Source organism: Lissotriton vulgaris, unplaced genomic scaffold (genome assembly GCF_964263255.1).
Source record: "Lissotriton vulgaris unplaced genomic scaffold, aLisVul1.2 SCAFFOLD_1178, whole genome shotgun sequence".
Taxonomy (NCBI): Eukaryota; Metazoa; Chordata; class Amphibia; order Caudata; family Salamandridae; genus Lissotriton; species Lissotriton vulgaris.
Genome location: NW_028241612.1, coordinates 538,228 through 560,357, shown reverse-complemented (window position 1 = coordinate 560,357; position 22,130 = coordinate 538,228). Strand labels below are relative to the sequence as shown.

The 22,130-nt window shown below is 48.8% G+C and overlaps 1 protein-coding gene across 1 annotated transcript in view; it reads right to left on the bottom strand.

Moving 5' to 3' along the window:
* Positions 1–22,130, bottom strand: part of LOC147670603 (saoe class I histocompatibility antigen, A alpha chain-like) — a 526,786-nt gene that overhangs the window by 53,731 nt on the left and 450,925 nt on the right. Inside the window, exon 5 of the mRNA XM_086948135.1 lies at positions 20,070–20,183. Coding sequence (XP_086804261.1) covers positions 20,070–20,183 — 114 coding nt within the window. The remainder of the gene's footprint in view (positions 1–20,069; positions 20,184–22,130) is intronic.

The window sequence follows — 22,130 nt, the reverse complement described above, 5'->3', positions numbered from 1 at the left end:
GGGTACTTTATGTACCATAAGCACGGTCTAGATGCTGTGTTATTTCTCGACTTATGGGTAGACTACACTAAAGAACTGTCGGAGAATCAGAGATGGCCCGCGGCAGGGACATGGGATGCAGATTGCATCATGAGAGTAGAAGAAGCTTTATGGAAAAAGAAAGCCAGACAGTCGCAGAAGGATGCCATCGAGCTATGGCGTAAAGAGTCGCATAGGCGTACAGAAAAAGCTCACAGACTAGAAGAAAAGAGTAAGGAGGAGCCTGACAAGACCCGAGAAAACGCATTAGTTGAGGAAGGTATCAGAGTAAAATTAGAACAAGTAGACAGACAGCGAAATACACTTATGAATGGCATGTTCCCCATCTTGTCAAAGGGCTTGCCAAAGGCCTCTCCGGAAGTACCGAAGGACCTACCACCCCCATTGCTCCCGACTAAAACACACCAGAAGACAGCAAAGGACATTTTCCTTTCTTCCTATTTAGACGATGTAGCTCCCGCATATGTTAATACCGCATTGCCACAAGTGCCTGCGCCTGACGGTCAGGACAATTATGCTCTTCCTCCCCGACAAGCTGCTCCTCCCCCGATTCCTCCTGGTCTTCCAGCTTTCCCTCCACCTCCTACTTCCCTTGATACGAACCCGACTAACCCTTTCGGAGCCGGCGCCTCAGGAGGCGCGTCCGGAGGAGCGATAGGTTTCCAGACCCCGCCACCCACCCATCGCATGAGCTTTAGGGAGATAGCGCAACAGCGTACACCTAGGACAGATATTACAATTTATGGAGATCGCCTTGCAGACTGTAGATATGATCCTGTACCTGGCAAAAAGAATGACGAGAGAATGTTACTCGCATCAGTACGTTTACGGCGAGTCACGAACTTCCTAATGACACTACCTGGAATGACAGAACACTTAGATCGAATATATAAGTTTGTTCAGACAGGAGTAGGGCCTGAAAGTATTAAGGAGGCCATGGCCTATCAGAAAGTGGATACTAAAGGCAAGATATTGCGGTTTCTTATAAACTGCTTCATTAGAGAAGTGGATAGGCCGGGTATGAACCCGGAGGATGTAAAAGCACTCCACAAATGGGGTCAGCATATAGCAGATGGACAGCATGACAGAGAGGCCTGTGTAGATAATATGTACCGACGAATCAGGACTGCAATAAATAAGATGCATGAGAAAAGACAGCCCGTACCGGAAGTAGATTCCGACAAACATGAATCCACGGAGGAGGAGGCAGAGGAGGAAGCCGAGACACCAGAACACACACAGTTGCCAGCTAGAGAAATGATAGCTTATGTAGGTAAAGGAAGACCATATAATAATTCGATGCGCCCGGGGCGCCCAGAAAGTAAAAGGTTATACCAGGAAGCCATGTGTAATCCTAGAACACCCGAACACTTATTCCAAGCCACTGACAGAATACTTCAAGAACGAATGGGGTACCATGTACTCGATTCTATGGATGAACAAGAATTAGCCAGGTCAGCCGTGCAATGGGCTGACAGCTCTGAGAAATATGGTGATGATGCGTTAGCACATACGTTCCTGAATTTGACTCCGAGTGAACAGCGTTTAGCTGGTATGTACATGATACAACATCTGCTTTTATTGTATAAAAGCCAACATTCTGATCCAGGCCCTCTGCCTGACATATTAATAGAACTGGTCACGAACAGATGGAAAGGTCTAGGTACCGATCTGATTAAAGTCATTCTAGAACACCGCCACAAGTATAGTACATTCTTATGTCCGCAGATCAACTCAGCACCCGTTATGGAACGAAAAAACATGTATTATATGGATAGACAGAATCCGTTGCGAGAAGTGCACCCCGTACAGAACGCAGACAACACGCTTAGGCGTGTGTTTGTGTATACACCTGTAACTAAAATTGAATTGTTGGAAATGAAGAAACTAGTACCCAGTCATGATAAAGATCCCGCAGGGTTTCACCGCGAAATAAAGGATATGTTATTAATGGGCGATTACACTTATCCCGATCTTATGAAAATACTGAAAGTATTACTACCTCCAGGCATATACGAGAAACTCAAAGAAAAAGAGTGGGAGGTGGGAGATGCAAAGATTGATTGGGCTGGATTACAAAATGAAGAAGATACCCGAGTGCCAGGCCTAGGGCTTGGAGACAAGGTTAAAGCGTTACCAGGTTTATTAGTACAAGTGTTGCCACGTTTACTGAGTACGAAAAAGGAAGATTGGGGTGCTATTTCAGCATGCAAACAGAAACCTGATGAAGACACTAGTGATTTCTATACACGATTTGAGAAATGTTTTGGTATAAATAGCGGTCTGAAAGCAAGTAGCGAGTCATATCCACATCTTTTTGTAACGAAATTAGTCGAGAATTCCTTGCCCCAGGTTAAGAATAGAGTACTGAAAGTAGAAAGCACTTGGCAAGCTAATACCCCTTCACAAATGTTACAAATGTTACAGTACCACCAGAATAGACTTAGAGAAGAACAAGAACACGAACAAAGACGTATGAAAGATACAAAAATGAAAATGTTAGTTGCTCAGTCGGTCCCTGCCGACGGTCAGAAAAAGGGTGCGACCCATCCCAGTAATTCAACAGTTCCTGTAAAGGGTGTATGTAATTATTGCAAACAGCCAGGTCATTATATAAACGATTGTGCAGTTCTGAAACATAATATCGCCACGGGTAAGACTAAAGAGAGACCGCGTCCTCCTAGACAAGATCAGACTTCACAACAAGTACCCCAGAATATACAACATATTGCACCCATGCCAGCATCCACACAGACCGTAGCGATACCCCAACAACAGCCCATTACCGCAACACAAAACACAACACAACAGATGTATCAGTATGCGCAGAACGATTACCCTGATTACCAGCGATACACATGAAATAGCCTGGAGAGGGAATTCCGCTTGCCTCTTATTGAAGTTCCTGTAGATCAAAATGGTCCCTATGTACATAGTCAAGTATTAGGGAAAGACAGAAAGTTTCTCATTGATACAGGGGCAAGCAGAACCACGATAAGCCACAACGAAGTACCAGGGGCACCCCTCTCAGGCTCACAGAACGTGTCCCTTGGATTTTCAGGAAAACCCATTATTAATGAAGTATCACAACCCCTCCCTCTTGCAGTAGGTCCTCTGACACGGACTACAGATTTATTGCTCACGAAATCATGTCCAAAAAACCTGTTAGGTATAAAAACATTGAAGGCTCTAGGAGCTATTATATGTTGTTCTCCAGAAGGGGTACGATTATTTTTGCGAGATTTCAAAGGTCATTATGTATTGAGAGATATGGATCCCCGGTTACAGAACGTCCCTGCACACTTGTGGGCGCAGGGCCCCACTGATGTAGGTTGCATGCACAGTACCCCATATCGAGTCACACTCAAGGCAGGAGTGGTATTACCACGAATTCGACAATACAAGTTACCCCCAGATGCTGTAGTGGCTTTACTGAGAATCATTGACGAGCTCATTGCACAAGGAGTGGTTGTGGAAACTGACTCCAATGTGTGTAATTCCCCTATCATTCCTGTTCTTAAACGAACTGACCCAAATGCTCCACCTGTTTATCGATTGGTTATTGATCTGCGCGAATTGAATAAATGCATTGTACCACAGTACCCCGTGGTCCCAGATATCTCTTCATTATTGACAGCTATTGATTCCGAAGCAGCGTTCTTCACTGTAATTGACCTCAAGAACGCTTTCTTCAGTGTCCCTATTGACCCGGAAAGCCAATATTTGTTCGGATTCAGTTTAAATGGGCGATCTTTCAAATTTGCCCGTGCACCTCAAGGATTCACAGAAAGCCCCAGTATCTATAGTCAAGCATTGAAAAAACAACTCGACAGCATCCACATGCCAGTTCACACTGCCCTGCTTCAGTATGTCGATGATCTGCTGATCACCGCTCGAAGCGAACCCGAATGTGAAAATGCATCACTGACTGTTTTGAACTTCCTGGCCGACAAGGGACACAAGGTGTCTCCTTCGAAGCTACAATTCTGTGTTCAGCAAGTTGTGTACCTGGGTCACTTGCTGTCCAAAGTGGGGAGGCAGCTCACACCTGATCGCATTCAGTTAATTGTAAATATGGCACCACCCAGAACACAAAAGGAAGTACGGGCTTTCATAGGCCTCACTTCATTCTGCAGACAATGGATTCCCCAATATGCATTTTTAGCGAAACCACTCATTCAGTTAACGACACAGGAGGCAGCGACTTCGACTGTCCTCCCTTGGACTCAGGAACATACACAAGCTTTTGAAGATTTGAAGAAAGCCTTATGTCAAGCACCTGTTTTAGCAACACCATGTTACAGTAAGCCTTTTACACTTTTTGTCACAGAACGTGAGGGTACTGCTTTGTCAGTCCTCACTCAGGAACAAGCAGGTTCACACAAGCCTTGTGCTTACTTTTCTAGCACATTAGACCCAGTAGCCCAGGCCCTTCCGGCGTGTTTGAAATCAGTTGCAGCAACAGCTTTAGCAATCAGACAGAGTGATTCTATTGTGTTAGGACATCCATTGACAGTACAGGTTCCGCATTCTGTAGAAGTCCTTTTGAATCGGACTCAAACCCAACACCTGACCATAGCAAGATTGACAGGTTACGAACTGACATTGTTTCAACCACACATTGAAATCAGACGCTGCAGCACATTAAATCCTGCCACGTTATTGCCAGTAAATGGAGTAGATCCATTGGCACATGATTGCATTGAAGTTATTACTATCACAACAAAACCCAGACAAGACTTGACAGATGTTCCGTTACCAGATCTAGACCTGACACTGTATGTGGATGGTTCATGTATGAGAACAAGGACAGGTGAATTAGTGGCAGCCTACGCCGTCACGACAGACACGGAAGTCATTGAAACCAATTGTATTGACACTTTGTCAGCTCAAGCAGCAGAGCTTATTGCTCTGACACAAGCATGTATTCAAGCCAGAAATAAGAGAGTCAACATATATACAGATTCACGTTATGCATTCGGAGTCGTACACGACTTTGGAGTCCTCTGGCGAGAGAGAGGTTACTTAACTTCTCACGGTGCCAACATCCAACACGGTCCCCTCATTCAAGCTTTGTTAGATGCAATACATCTACCCACTGCAATCTCTATCATGAAATGTAAGGCACATACCAAGGTTACTGATATCATTTCCCAGGGTAACGACCTGGCAGACCGAACAGCAAAACAAACTGCTCAGAACCGGACTCATGTAACTGATCAGACACAATTAGTGGTACCATCGCACTGCATGACAGTTAGGGATCCCGCACATGATGTGATCGACATACAGTCACATGCAACACCAGATGAAATTAAGGAATGGACTAAACTAGGAGGGATCCAAACAGACCAGGGATGGATGACGAAGGGAAAATCTACATGGTTTCTCCCCGACTCTATGGTACAAGTCATCATTAACACGATACATAGTCCCGCACACCTAGGAGAGAAAGCAATGCTAGACAGTATTCAACACATATGGTCCAATAAAAACTTACGGGCAGCAGCCAAACAGAAAGTGCGTACTTGCATGATTTGTGGTCAGTTCAATCCAGGTAAAAGCATCCCCGTAGAGCAAGGTGGATTCCAGCCTCCCGAACACCCTTTTGAAATACTCCAGATGGATTATATCCAGATGGAACGCTGTCGAGGATTCAAGTATGTCCTCGTAGTCGTGTGTGTTCTTTCCCGGTGGATAGAGGCATACCCAGTTCCCGATTACACTGCTCCGACCACTGCCAAGCAGCTGGTTCGTGAATACTTCCCACGGTATGGTTTGCCCCGCATCGTGTACTCAGATAATGGCCAGCCATTCTCTTCCGCGCTCGTGAAACACATTACACTCCTGTTAGGTTATCAGTGGAAGTTCCATTGTGTTCGGCATCCCGAGGCAGCAGGTCTCGTGGAGCGCCATAATCAGACATTAAAAATCCGACTTTCCAAGATCTGTAGAGAGAAGGGTGTAGACTGGATAGTTGCCTTGCCGGTCGCCCTCTTCTATATGAGGATGGTGGTCCATTCCCGATCTGGGCTATCCCCGTACGAGGTGGTTTTTGGGAGACCACCGAATATGTGGGGGACGCCTATACCACGAAAAATAACTGATGTTGATTGTCTTATGCTGACAGATTATCTTGCCTCCTTGATGTCTGCACTACAATCTTGTCGTTCACAGGTAGCTGCAGCCTTTCCCGACAACACCGAGGTGAAGCCCCACGAGGTGGTTCCGGGTGATTACGTCTTCATCCGCAACTTTGATCGGAGGAGCCCATTGGAGCCCCGCTGGCAAACCCCGAAATTGGTTCTGCTCACAACGAGGACAGCTGTTAAAATAGAGGGCAGGAAGGGATGGCTGCATTCCAGCCACATTAAAAAATTCTACGGACTTCCTTCGGACTTGGACTCTAAGCCCTGCCCTCCTCCACAAACTGACTCAAAACTCCCTATGGTTGAGAAAACCGCTTCAGAAGAATACAGGTTGAAGTTACGATCTAGCAAGTCAGACAGTTTAATTGTTTAAGTCCTCCCCTAGGTGAATCGGTTAAATTAGTTTCTGACATGTATCCCCTAGATCGAGATAGAGAGAGAGATAGACAAAGACAACATAAGAAGAATGCATATTGTAAATCACTTCGCAGTCGCTGTATAGTGACACTACTTATTATGTTTTTCTTAAGTCTGCTGGTTATTACTGCTAGTGTTTTGTTGCACATATATTATCCTATATTCAAGCGTGCACAATCTGCTTATAATGTTACTGCCGAACATTCTTTTAGTGAATTACCCCCACATGAGTTATCCTATAGACTTGCGCTGCGCAATAACACTTTCATTAGTATGTTACATCACTCCCATCAGACTACCAATGCTACAAACTGTTGGATATGTGGTCGACTCCCTCCTTACCAAGAAAACAAGGGTGTTTTGCCCCTTTTCCCGTACCCGTTCACTCACAATGGCACATGTGGTGCATGGTTTAAAATGCTCAATTCCCTAGTTTCTGATGCTGCTATTTACGAAGGTAACTGGGTTTGGGGAAACCTGAACTTAGTCTTGCTAAAAGTATGCTACCCTGACAAGGAGGGACTCCCCGTAGATACTGGAACTGATCTAGAAAATGAAGTATATGGATTAGGTAATTACACAGTTACATTCATGATTTTATCTGTCGAATCCGAAGCTGCTCCTGTTCTACCTGCTATGGCAGTATTGCCAGTTACTGGTGAACTATGTGTTCGCAAGAATGGTTCCGTACACTTAGGTCATAGTAAATGTACTACTGTGGTCGATTTCAGTGATCATGGTAGATCCACGTTTAGGGCTTTACGTCATTCCTATTTTGTTTGTGGCCATACTGCATATGTCCGTTTGCCTCTAGATTGGGATGGTACCTGTTACATTGCATTCCTTCTGCCGCCTGTTTTTCTAGTCCCTCCTGACTACCATAGAAACACCAATCTGGTTAAGCATAGATATCAAAGAGATCTCCCGCTTGTCGATTATACTGAAACCACATGGGAACAATATACAGATTTTAACAAAGGTTTCTTCCCCTACCTAGGTACTGTTTCTAATAGTAAACTAATCCGTAGATTAACCAGAACCCTCGAAGCAGTGGTACTTGAGACCACTTCAGCCCTAGGTAACTTAACGGAGGAGCAGTCCGCCATGCGGGTTGTTGTTCTTCAAAATCGTCTCGTTATTGACGTCATCTTGGCAGATAGGGGTGGAGCTTGTAAGGTCATCGGGTCAAGTTGCTGTGTTTTCATCCCAAATAACGCGCCAACCGTGTACAAAGCTATTACATGTCTCCATAAAATTGCAAGTTTAATACATCAGACTCCAGGCACCTGGACTTGGTCCGGTTGGTTCTGGACAACGCTATCAGCCTGGGGGTGGAAGATCCTATCCCTCCTAGGTATTGGCCTTCTCATAGTACTCAGTTGTTGCCTGTGTCTCCAATGTGGACCGGCGATTTGCGGCCTGTGTGCCACTTCATGCGTTCCGCATCCAAGTTCCCATTCAAAACGCGAAAAGAAAGAAGAGCAAATGATGTTAAGTGAACAGGTTGATCAATTGATGAGAATTGATGTGTCATGAAGGGTCCGTGGGGAACAAGGAGGGAATGAGGAAATATAATTTTTGATCGAGTAGTGTTCCCCAGCGCGTACCCCACCGTCTCCATGTACTAGCTTGCAGTGCATGTGATTTCCCTCCAGTGCCAGCTACGAAGACGCAAATACATTTGCGTCCATCTATAACATGTCCTCTTTCAGATCCGCCATGAACGGATTGAATATTCAGTCCCTATATATGCTGTACCACCGTCTTTTTGTGGTGCACTTTACACGTTTTTCAGCTCTGGCGAAGTAGGCCCTGATCTGCCATCGAGCCTTTTTCCTGCTTCCCGACTCTGAGGGCCTCAACCCAGGCTGCCTCTGTACCAGTGACCCCTGCCTTACTCCTTGCGCGGCTCCGGCGCATAGCCCAGCCTTCTGCCTGCCAAGACTGTATTCAACCTTCGAATTATCTGCTCCACTCCTCGAAAATACATTCCTGTCTCGTAGCTCAAGTAAACATCCTCCCAGCTGCAGGAGCAGTGGGCCCGGTCTTTCTGTCTCCGTGCAAGTAATTCATAGACTCTGTTGCCATGGTAGGCCCATGCCCCCTCACCCCGCATGCCGACATGTAGACACATGTACACGCACTCACAACCAGTATAGAGTAGTCTCCGCCCGAGAGACCTTTTCCCTTCCAGATACTACAGTTCCTTAAACATATGATATCAGATACGATTTGGGATTAGGTTGATCTGACATCCTAGACTTATGTCTACACTTGTAGTGCTAAATGTCAAGTCCCCTTCACCCTCCAGTTACACGTCAGACTCACGTCAAGCTGCTGCGCGCGCATCTCTGCCATATATTTTTGCTGACATTGCAGGATTCTCTTCTGGATCCACCTACTTGTGACCTCATGATAAGTGACGTTTCTAGTACACGCCTTCATGCACGCCTATTGTAACGCCTTTTCTATGACGTATTCATGTTTTATCTCTCTTTTTTTCCAGCTGTTACGCCTACTGCATATTCGCTATTGTAATACATTGACTATATATATGAACTTCTGTAAATAATATGTTGTCTGTCTGCCCCTTCCCGAACCTATGTGGTGACGGAATGGTATGCCACCTTGGCTCGAGCCAATAACCCAATTCCTTTTACAGGAATAAAACCCTTTTGAGTTAACCTCAATATCCCGGATTTTGCCTCTTACTTCCCTGAGTTATTCTTATTGATTTTACCGTATAAATTATGCATAGGTAATTAATTTTACCACAGCTTCTTACCCTTCGCGGTCACCGCTGTCACACCACGGCTCACAGTATACTCAGTGCTCGGTAGCCTCGCTCAGTCTACTCATATAATACTCAGTGCTTCTTACCCTTCACGGTCACCGCTGTCACACCACGGCTCACAGTATACTCAGTGCTCGGTAGCCTCGCTCAGTCTACTCATATAATACTCAGAGCTTCTTACCCTTCATGGACACCGCTGTCACATCACGGCTCACAGTATACTCAGTGCTCGGTAGCCTCGCTCAGTCTGCTCATATAATACTCAGAGCTTCTTACCCTTCATGGACACCGCTGTCACATCACGGCTCACAGTATACTCAGTGCTCGGTAGCCTCGCTCAGTCTACTCATATAATACTCAGAGCTTCTTACCCTTCATGGACACCGCTGTCACACCACGGCTCACAGTATACTCAGTGCTCGGTAGCCTCGCTCAGTCTACTCATATAATACTCAGTGCTTCTGACCCTTCACAGTCACACCATGGCTCACAGTATACTCAGTGCTCGGTAGCCTCGCTCAGTCTACTCATATAATACTCAGTGCTTCTGACCCTTCACAGTCACACCATGGCTCACAATATACTCAGTGCTCGGTAGCCTTGCTCAGTCTACTCATATAATACTCAGTGCTTCTTACCCTTCATGGTCACGGCTGTCACACCACGGCTCACAGTATACTCAGTGCTCAGTAGCCTCGCTCAGTCTACTCATATAATACTCAGTGCTTCTCACCCTTCACAGTCACTGCTGTCACATCACGGCTCACAGGATAGTCAGTGCTCGGTAGCCTCGCTCAGTCTACTCATATAATACTCAGTGTTTCTTACCCTTCATGGTCACCGCTGTCACACCACGGCTCACAGTATACTCAGTGCTTGATAGCCTCGCTCAGTCTGCTCATATAATACTCAGTGCTTCTTACCCTTCACAGTCACCACTGTCACACTGCGGCTCACAGTATACTCAGTGCTTGATAGCCTCGCTCAGTCTGCTCATATAATACTCAGTGCTTCTTACCCTTCATGGTCACTTCTGTCACACCACGGCTCACAGTATACTCAGTGCTCGGTAGCCTCGCTCAGTCTACTCATATAACACTCAGCGCTCCACTTGTGGGACACCCCCGCGCCGCACGGCCACCAGCTGCTGCGTGTGTTCCCCTCTGCCTGCCTTCTGCCTCGCCGCCGGCCTCGCTGACGCCGTGGTCGCTCCCCTCTGGTTTCCCAGTTGTTTTGCCCTAAATTTGTGCTTGTCTGTTTCTGCCGTCTGCTCGCGTATTTTGCTGTTTTTCCTTGTTTTGCCCGTAATTTGTGCTTGTCTGTTTCTGCCGCCTGCTCGCGTATTTTGCTGTTTTTCCTCGTTTTGCCCGTAATTTGTGCTTGTCTGTTTCTGCCGTCTGCTCGCGTATTTTGCTGTTTTTATTTGTTTTGCCCTAAACTTGTGCTTGTCTGTTTCTGCCGTCTGCTCGCGTATTTTGCCGTTTTTATTTGTTTTGCCCTAAATTTGTGCCTGTTAATTTCTTTGTATCCCCTGCGCCGTGTCCAGTTTCCTTCCTGATTGGCCGCCTACCTCGCCGCCCTCCGCTCTCGCTTCCCGCCACCGACATTGGCCCCACCCCTTTTTCTCTTCTGTTCCCTCCCCGCTCCCGCCTCCCAGCTGCTCCGCGCACTTCGCCTTAAATGGCGACCGTGCGGACGCGCAGCGGTCACGCGCAGCGGTCACGCGCAGCGGGCGCGCCGATTGTGCGCCGAAGGCGCGCCAAAGGTAAGCCCGTCTACGCCCGTCCGCGACCGGATCGCGACCAGCGCCAGGACCCCTGGCCCACGAAGACCCCGACCGACCCGCCTGACGTACTCCGCCGCCACCCTCACCGCTCTCAACACCGGCCGACTCCCAGAATGCCATCAAGCCTCTCCACGACGTACCCACGGACCCTTCAGCTGCCACGCCTGCAAGTTCACCTGCATCCGGACCTGCCTCGCACCAGCACCCACCAAGCCGAACACCAGCAGTACCCACCTCAAGTGCATCCTGCTCAACACCCGCTCCATCCACAGACATGCCATCGAACTCTGGAACCTCCTCGACACCACAGCTCCAGACGTTGCCTTCCTCACGGAGACCTGGATGAACGCCTCTTCAGCTCCCGACATCGCCATCGCCATCCCAGAGGGCTACAAGATCGTCCGGAGGGACCGAAACGCCAACCAGATGGGAGGAGGCATCGCCATCATCCACAGGAGCACCATCCGTCTCACGACCAGCACCGACAACTCCCTGACCACCGCCGAACACCTGCATTTCCAGATCCACACCAACCCGAACACCACCCTCAGAGGCACCCTGATCTACCGACCCCCTGGACCACGCACACAATTCAGCGAGGACATCGCCGACTTCGTCAGCCCACATGCCCTCCCCTCCGCTGACTACATCCTCCTGGGAGACCTCAACTTCCATCTGGAGAACAACAACGACCGCAACACCAGCACCCTGCTCGACAACCTCACCAACCTGGGACTCAAGCAACTGGTGTCCACCCCCACCCACCTCGCCGGACACACACTGGACGCTGTCTTCTCATCCAGCAAGGACATCAACTTCAGCCACACCACAGAGCTTCAATGGACGGACCACAGCTGCGTCCACTTCACCTTCAAGAAAACAACGACCCACCACCACCAGCAACAGACCGCCCGCAGAAGCTGGAACAAGATCACAGCAGACCAGCTCGCCACCTCCCTGAGCCAGCACCCTCCTGCCAGCTCAGCGAACCCCAGCAAGGCCGCCGACAACCTCACGAAGTGGATCAGCAACTGCGCGGACGAACTCGCCCCACTGAGGACCCCGCCCAGCAGACCCGGCAGCAAGAAAGCCCCATGGTTCACCGACGAACTCAAGAGCTCCAAGAAGAACTGCCGAGCCCTCGAGAAAGTCTGGAGAAGGGAACCGACACCGGACAACAGGACCTCCTTCAAACTTGCCACCCGGAAACACCACCAGCTGATCCGCGCCGCCAAGAAAACAGCATTCAAGGACCGGTTGGACAACAACGCACACAACTGCAAGGAACTCTTCAACATCGTCAAAGAGCTTTCCAACCCCAGCGCAGGAAACAACGACATCACCCCATCGCAAGACCTCTGCAACTCCCTGGCTTCATACTTCCACAACAAGATCGCGGACATACACAACAGCTTCAACAACCAACCAACGCACACCATGACCGAACAACCACCCCCCACCACCACCCTCCACGCCTGGACCCCGATCAGCACCGAAGACACCATCCGCACGATGAACTCCATCCACTCCGGATCACCGACCGACCCCTGCCCTCACCACGTCTTCAACAAAGCCGACGCTGTCATCGCACCCCACCTGCGAGACATCATCAACACATCCCTCGACACCACCATCTTCCCCGAGAGCTGGAAACACGCCGAACTCAGCGCCCTACTCAAGAAACCAACAGCGGACCCCACCGACCTCAAGAATTACTGCCCCATCTCGCTCCTTCCGTTTCCAGCCAAAGTCATCGAGAAGACCGTCAACAAGCAGATGGCCGCTTTCCTCGAGACGAACGGATCCCTCGACCCCTCACAGTCCGGCTTCCGAGCCAACCACAGCACCGAGACCGCCCTCATCGCCGCCACCGACGACATCCGAGCCCTGATGGACAATGGAGAAACAGCGGCCCTCATCCTCCTAGACCTCTCCGCGGCATTCGACACGGTCTGCCACCGCACCCTAGTACGGCGCCTCAGCAACGTCGGAATCCAGGACAAGGCGCTGGAGTGGATCACCCCCTTCCTCGACGGGAGAACACAGAGAGTCCGCCTACCACCGTACAAGTCAGAGGCCACCGAAGTCATCTGCGGCGTCCCCCAAGGATCATCTCTGAGCCCCACCCTCTTCAACGTCTACATGAGCCCCCTCGCGGCCATCGTACGCAAACACAACCTCAGCATAATCTCCTACGCCGACGACACCCAGCTGATCCTCTCCCTGACCAACGACCCAGCCGCCGCCAGAGCCAACCTGCACGAAGGGATGAAAGAGGTAGCCGAGTGGATGACGACCAGCCGCCTGAAACTGAACTCGGACAAGACGGAGGTCCTCATCCTGGGCTCCTCTCCCTCCGCCTGGGACGACTCCTGGTGGCCTCCCGCCCTGGGCACCGCACCCAAACCGACAGACCATGCACGCAACCTGGGCTTCATCCTGGACTCCTCCCTCTCCATGACCAGGCAAGTCAACAACGTCTCCTCGGCATGCTTCAACATCCTACGCATGCTACGGAAGATCTTCTGGTGGATCCCCACCGAGACCAGGAAGACCGTCACCCAGGCCCTCGTCACCAGCCGACTGGACTACGGCAACGCTCTCTACGCCGGGACCACCGCCAAGCTCCAGAAGAGACTCCAGCGGATCCAGAACGCCTCAGCCAGACTCATCCTCGACATCCCACGAACCAGCCACATCTCCGGACATCTGCGAGACCTTCACTGGCTCCCCGTCAACAAAAGAATCACCTTCCGCCTCCTCACCCACGCACACAAAGCCCTACACGACCAAGGCCCGAGCTACCTCAACAGCCGAGTCAACTTCTACGCTCCCAAACGCCACCTCCGATCAGCCAACCACGCCCTTGCCGCCGTCCCCCGCATTCGAAGAGCGACTACAGGAGGAAGGTCCTTCTCCCACCTGGCCGCCAAGACCTGGAACTCCCTCCCGACCGACCTGCGCCTGACCCAAGACCACCTCTCCTTCAGAAAAGAAGCTGAAGACCTGGCTGTTCGAGCAGTAGCGGCTCCCCCCCCCCCAGCGCCTTGAGACCCCACGGGTATGTAGCGCGCTTTATAAGTGTCACTGATTGATTGATTGATTGAGCGCTTCGTACCCTTCATGGTCACCGCTCTTACACAATGGCTTACAGTATAGTCAGTGCTCAGTAGCCTCGCTCAGTCTACTCATATAATACTCAGTGCTTCTTACCCTTCATGGTCACCGCTCTCACACCACGGCTCACAGTATACTCAGTGCTCGGTAACCTCGCTCGGTCGACTCATATAATACTCAGTGCTTCTTACCCTTCATGGTTACCGCTCTCACACCACGGCTCACAGTATACTCAGTGCTCGGTAACCTCGCTCGGTCGACTCATATAATACTCAGTGCTTCATACCCTTCACCGCTGTCACACCACTGCTCACAGTATACTCAGTGCTCGGTAGCCTCGCTCATTCTACTCATATAATACTCAGTGCTTCTTACCCCTCATGGTCACTGCTGTCACACTACGGCTCACAGTATACTCAGTGCTCGGCAGCCTCGCTCAGTCTACTCATATAATACTCAGTGCTTCTTACCCTTCACGGTCACCGCTGTCAGACCATGGCATACTCAGTGCCCGGTAGCCTCACTCAGTCCACTGATATAATACTCAGTGCTTCTTACCCGTCACGGCTGTCACATCATAGCTCACAGTATACTAAGTGCTCGGTAGCCTCGCTCAGTCTACTCATATAATACTCAGTGCTTCTTACCGTTCACGGTCACCGCTGTCACACCACTGCTCACAGTATACTCAGTGCTCGGTAGCCTCGCTCAGTCTACTCATATAATACTCAGTGCTTCTAACCCTTCATGGTCACCGCTCTCACACCACCCCTCACAGTATACTCAGTGCTCGGTAGCCTCGCTCAGTCTACTCATATAATACTCAGTGCTTCTTACCCTTCATGGTCACTGCTGTCACATCACGGCTCACAGTATAGTCAGTGCTCGGTAGCCTCGCTCAGTCTACTCATATAATACTCAGTGCTTCTTACCGTTCACGGTCACCGCTGTCACACCACTGCTCACAGTATACTCAGTGCTCGGTAGCCTTGCTCAGTCTACTCATATAATACTCAGTGCTTCTTACCCTTCATGGTCACTGCTGTCACATCACGGCTCACAGTATAGTCAGTGCTCGGTAGCCTCGCTCAGTCTACTCATATGATACTCAGTGCTTCTTACCGTTCACGGTCACCGCTGTTACACCACTGCTCACAGTATACTCAGTGCTCGGTAGCCTCGCTCAGTCTACTCATATAATACTCAGTGCTTCTTACCCTTCATGGTCACCGCTCTCACAGCACCCCTCACAGTATACTCAGTGCTCGGTAGCCTCGCTCAGTCTACTCATATAATACTCAGTGCTTGTTACCCTTCATGGTCACCGCTGTCACACCACGGCTCACAGTATACGCAGTGCTCGGTAGCTTTGCTCAGTCTACTTATATAACATTCAGTGCTTCTTACCCTTCATGGTCACCGCTGTCACACCACGGCTCACAGTATACTCAGTGCTCGGTAGCCTCGCTCAGTCTACTCATATAATACTCAGTGCTTCTTACCCTTCATGGTTACGGCTGTCACACCATGGCTCACAGTATAGTCAGTGCTCTGTAGCCTCGCTCAGTCTACACATATAATACTCAGTGCTTCTGACCCTTCACAGTCACACCATGGCTCACAGTATACTCAGTGCTCGGTAGCCTCGCTCAGTCTACTCATATAATACTCAGTGCTTCTGACCCTTCACAGTCACACCATGGCTCACAGTATACTCAGTGCTCGGTAGCCTCGCTCAGTCTACTCATATAATACTCAGTGTTTCTTACCCTTCATGGTCACCGCTGTCACACCACGGCTCACAGTATACTCAGTGCTTGATAGCCTCGCTCAGTCTGCTCATATAATACTCAGTGCTTCTTACCCTTCACAGTCACCACTGTCACACCGCGGCTCACAGTATACTCAGTGCTTGATAGCCTCGCTCAGTCTGCTCATATAATACTCAGTGCTTCTTACCCTTCATGGTCACTTCTGTCACACCACGGCTCACAGTATACTCAGTGCTCGGTAGCCTCGCTCAGTCTACTCATATAACACTCAGCGCTTCGTACCCTTCATGGTCACCGCTCTTTCACAATGGCTTACAGTATAGTCAGTGCTCAGTAGCCTCGCTCAGTCTACTCATATAATACTCAGTGCTTCTTACCCTTCATGGTCACCGCTCTCACACCACGGCTCACAGTATACTCAGTGCTCGGTAACCTCGCTCGGTCGACTCATATAATACTCAGTTCTTCTTACCCTTCATGGTCACCGCTCTCACACCACGGCTCACAGTATACTCAGTGCTCGGTAACCTCGCTCGGTCGACTCATATAATACTCAGTGCTTCATACCCTTCACCGCTGTCACACCACGGCTCACAGTATACTCAGTGCTCGGTAGCCTCGCTCATTCTACTCATATAATACTCAGTGCTTCTTACCCCTCATGGTCACTGCTGTCACACTACGGCTCACAGTATACTCAGTGCTCGGCAGCCTCGCTCAGTCTACTCATATAATACTCAGTGCTTCTTACCCTTCACGGTCACCGCTGTCACACCATGGCATACTCAGTGCCCGGTAGCCTCACTCAGTCCACTGATATAATACTCAGTGCTTCTTACCCGTCACGGCTGTCACATCATAGCTCACAGTATACTAAGTGCTCGGTAGCCTCGCTCAATCTACTCATATAATACTCAGTGCTTCTTACCGTTCACGGTCACCGCTGTCACACCACTGCTCACAGTATACTCAGTGCTCGGTAGCCTCGCTCAGTCTACTCATATAATACTCAGTGCTTCTTACCCTTCATGGTCACCGCTCTCACACCACCCCTCACAGTATACTCAGTGCTCGGTAGCCTCGCTCAGTCTACTCATATAATACTCAGTGCTTCTTACCCTTCATGGTCACTGCTGTCACATCACGGCTCACAGTATAGTCAGTGCTCGGTAGCCTCGCTCAGTCTACTCATATAATACTCAGTGCTTCTTACCGTTCACGGTCACCGCTGTCACACCACTGCTCACAGTATACTCAGTGCTCGGTAGCCTTGCTCAGTCTACTCATATAATACTCAGTGCTTCTTACCCTTCATGGTCACTGCTGTCACATCACGGCTCACAGTATAGTCAGTGCTCGGTAGCCTCGCTCAGTCTACTCATATAATACTCAGTGCTTCTTACCGTTCACGGTCACCGCTGTCACACCACTGCTCACAGTATACTCAGTGCTCGGTAGCCTTGCTCAGTCTACTCATATAATACTCAGTGCTTCTTACCCTTCACGGTCACCGCTGTCACATCACGGCTCACAGTATAGTCAGTGCTCGGTAGCCTCGCTCAGTCTACTCATATAATACTCAGTGCTTCTTACCGTTCACGGTCACCGCTGTCACACCACTGCTCACAGTATACTCAGTGCTCGGTAGCCTCGCTCAGTCTACTCATATAATACTCAGTGCTTTGTACCCTCCACAGTCACTGCTGTCACAGCCCGGCCCACAGTATACTCAGTGGATGCCATTGATAGCCTACCAGAGCTCATAGTGCACTCAGTGCTTTGTATCCTCTAAGAGTACGGCTATTAGACCACCATACACAGTGCTTTGTATCCACTCTAAAAGCACTGTTATGTCACCACAGCGCATAGCATTTTCTGTTCTTTACAACCTCGCTCAAGGCACTGCTATCAGTACAGCACACCGTACCTTCTACCTCTCTCAGGGCACAGCTATCACCAGTGCCTTGTACCCTTTCTCCCTGGGTGCTGCTATCATGACAGCAAACCTATTGTCTGTCTCCTGGTACTGCTCTCACGTAACAGCTCAAAGCAGAAACTGTGCTTTGCACCCTTTCTGAAGGCACCGCTATCCTAGTACTATCCTAGTACATCCCGCGGTATACTCTGTTTTTCATCCTTCCGCAGTGTCCTTGAGCGCCTAACATTTTACTGAAAGCTGGTCCAGGAAGGGATGGGGTTGTGCCCTTAAGCAGCCAACCAGAATATCTGAAACATGGAGGTCGATTTTCATTAGCCCAAGACTAGTCATTCTGATTGATAAAACACCAGAAGGTTACAATTCTGAGCAGCTTTAAGATTTGTCTATGCAGTGGAGGTTGGAGACTGAGTAGTGAAATAGTGCAGTCCATGACCCAGTATCAGCAGTGCATGGACAAGGAAATACCTGCTCCACCCACGTCAATATAAAGGAACCACGTCTCTAAACATGGATGTGTCCCCACTTCTACTCCAAGAGGCAGATGGTGTTTGTCAGAAATCTCCACACAACATATGTTCCTTGCGTAATATGTCAGCATCTACAGGGTCATCAGTTAAACCGTGTGATTATTCAAAGTGCTGTTTATTAAATATGCAGAAAGACTTAGGTTATTGCTGTTTATATTAAACTGTTACCTGCTTAAGGAATTAATGTGTTGTACCCTTTATTTTTTGCACAATGCGCAAATAGGAGTTTGTTTATGGTTGCCAGGAAACCAGCTTCCTGACAACCACTGTTTTCCTGATCCTTCTGGATACTCAGCACGTGCTTTGTGATGCTGTCGACAATGCACAAGTACACTCTATTAATAGGCACACTACTGAAAAGCTGTGCTTGACTTCGTTTTGACACGGCCGTGTCAGGAAGACCTTCCTCTTTCCGGTGTTGGTGCTCAAGAGTCTTCAGTCAGAGGGCCAGCAGCCCGCAGTGGAATTCAAGAGTCTACAGCCTTTCGAAAGAGGCCCGTCAGCATTCAGGAAGAAAGGGCAATCAACACTTCAAGACAGCTAAGTCTGAGAATGCTTGTCGAGTGACTTGGTGCATTTAGCCTGCATGTTACTTTTATTTAATATTCATGGTTACTTTTACTTTCTACAAGAAGCTCAAGACTTTTGGGACACTCTGTATGTAGTACAAGTCTTAAGTTCAAGTCTTCTACGTGGCTAATAGGACATTAGTGTTTTAGACTTGAAACACATGTATCACTGTTTAGCTCTATTAGCGTAATTTACATATCTTGCAAGGCCAGTAGCATTCTTGTATTTGATTGTATTTAATTGAGTAGATAAATGTATCAGTGCTTTCTTTCGCATATACATGGGATATCAATGTCTGCTTCAATAACAACTGCTGACAGGTTTTAAAACAAGCACAGCTGACGAAAAGGTGAGGGCTTGAGCCTTTTATAATATATCATAAGTTAAAATAACAAAAAGGAAACTCTTAACTAAATGCACATGTTTTCTATTCTCTTGCTCCAGTATAGTCCATTTCCACAGGATATGTAACAATTGCCTGGTGCTATAAGATTCCCATGAAAGCTAATCTCTCTGATACAAAAATGGACAACTGCAGTATGTGAACAGGTGATTATTATTTGTGAATAACAATATATACATAATATACCAAATTATTGTTACAATCTTAGAAACACTCATATCTTTATTTTCTTTATGGGTAGCTAGAAGAAGACGATTCTGCGCATAACATCCGAGCAGGTCCAGGTGGCAGAATACTGCAGTGTCTCTTCTCTCTGTGTTTTTGTCTCTCATTCCAAACCCCTTCCCTCTTGGAATATTTTTCAGAACTATTGTTTCAATTATCAGTGTAACTGGGGAATATTCAGAGAGGGTTGGGGCGCTATTATCGCCCCTGCTGACTACTTGGTTTTCAGGTGAGTGGTAAGACCATCATAACAGTATTCACCTGCACCCTCACACGTGAATCAGGAAGTGATGGTGCCTCTGACTCACAGTATCAAATTAAATCCACTTACCGGATGTTTTCTTCCTCAGGTAAACAATCCAGATGACAGAAGCGAGCAGTCCAATGCCCACAAGGGCTCCAATGATGCTTACGATAACCACTCCCATTGAAGGAGATTTCTCTTCTGTTGGACAGAGATGGACAGATGCTGAGTAATAGAGAAGAAATCACTTCCAAGATATGAATTAAATGCAGTACCACCAACATTTCCAGTTACAAAGATCTCTGTGAGTAAAGGGTCAGAGAGAGCAATAGCATGGCCTAAGAACAGAAGTTGGAACCTACTACAGTCTCAGGTATACTCAGTGCTCTGTAACCCTCCGCCCTCACTCCTATCACACCACAGCACATGGTATACTCACTGCTCTGTAACCCTCCACAGTCACTCCTATCACACCACAGCACATGGTATGCTCACTGCTCTGTAACCCTCCGCACTCACTCCTATCACACCACAGTCCACGGTATACTCACTGCTCTGTAACCCTCCGCACTCACTCCTATCACACCACAGCACATGGTGTACTCACTGCTCTGTAACCTTCCGCACTCACTCCTATCACACCACAGCACATGGTATGCTCACTGCTCTGTAACCCTCCGCACTCACTCCTATCACACCACAGTCCACGGTATACTCACTGCTCTGTAACCTTCCGCACTCACTCCTATCACACCACAGCTCATGGTGTACTCACTGCTCTGTAACCCTCTGCACTCACTCCTATCACACCACAGCACATGGTATACTCACTGCTCTGTCACCCTCCGCACTCACTCCTGTCACACCACAGTCCAAGGTATACTCACTGCTCTGTAACCCTCCGCACTCACTCCTATCACACCACAGTCCACGGTATACTCACTGCTCTGTAACCCTCTGCACTCACTCCTATCACACCACAGCACATGGTATACTCACTGCTCTGTAACCCTCTGCACTCACTCCTATCACACCACAGCACACGGTATACTCGGTGCTCTGTAACCCTCCGCACTCACTCCTATCACTCCACAGCCCCAGGTATACTCACTGCTCTGTAACCCTCCGCCCTCACTCCTATCACACCACGGCACATGGTATACTCACTGCTCTGTAACCCTCCACACTCACTCCTATCACACCACAGCACATGGTATACTCACTGCTCTGTAACCCTCCACACTCACTCCTATCACACCACAGCACATGGTATACTCACTGCTCTGTAACCCTCTGCACTCACTCCTATCACACCACGGCACATGTTATACTCACTGCTCTGTAACCCTCCACACTCACTCCTATCACACCACAGCACATGGTATACTCACTGCTCTGTAACCCTCCACACTCACTCCTATCACACCACAGCACATGGTATACTCACTGCTCTGTAACCCTCCACACTAACTCCTATCACACCACAGCACATGGTATACTCACTGCTCTGTCACCCTCCGCACTCACTCCTGTCACACCACAGCACATGGTATACTCACTGCTCTGTAACCCTCCGCACTCACTCCTATCACACCACAGCACATGGTATACTCACTGCTCTGTAACCCTCCACACTCACTCCTATCACACCACAGCACATGGTATACTCACTGCTCTGTAACCCTCCACACTCACTCCTATCACACCACAGCACATGGTATACTCACTGCTCTGTAACCCTCCGCACTCACTCCTATCACACCACGGCACATGGTATACTCACTGCTCTGTAACCCTCCACACTCACTCCTATCACACCACAGCACATGGTATACTCACTGCTCTGTAACCCTCCACACTCACTCCTATCACACCACAGCACATGGTATACTCACTGCTCTGTAACCCTCCGCACTCACTCCTATCACACCAGAGCACATGGTATACTCACTGCTCTGTAACCCTCCGCACTCACTCCTATCACACCACGGCACATGGTATACTCACTGCTCTGTAACCCTCCGCACTCACTCCTATCACACCACGGCACATGGTATACTCACTGCTCTGTAACCCTCCACACTCACTCCTATCACACCACAGCACATGGTATACTCACTACTCTGTAACCCTCAACACTGACTCCTA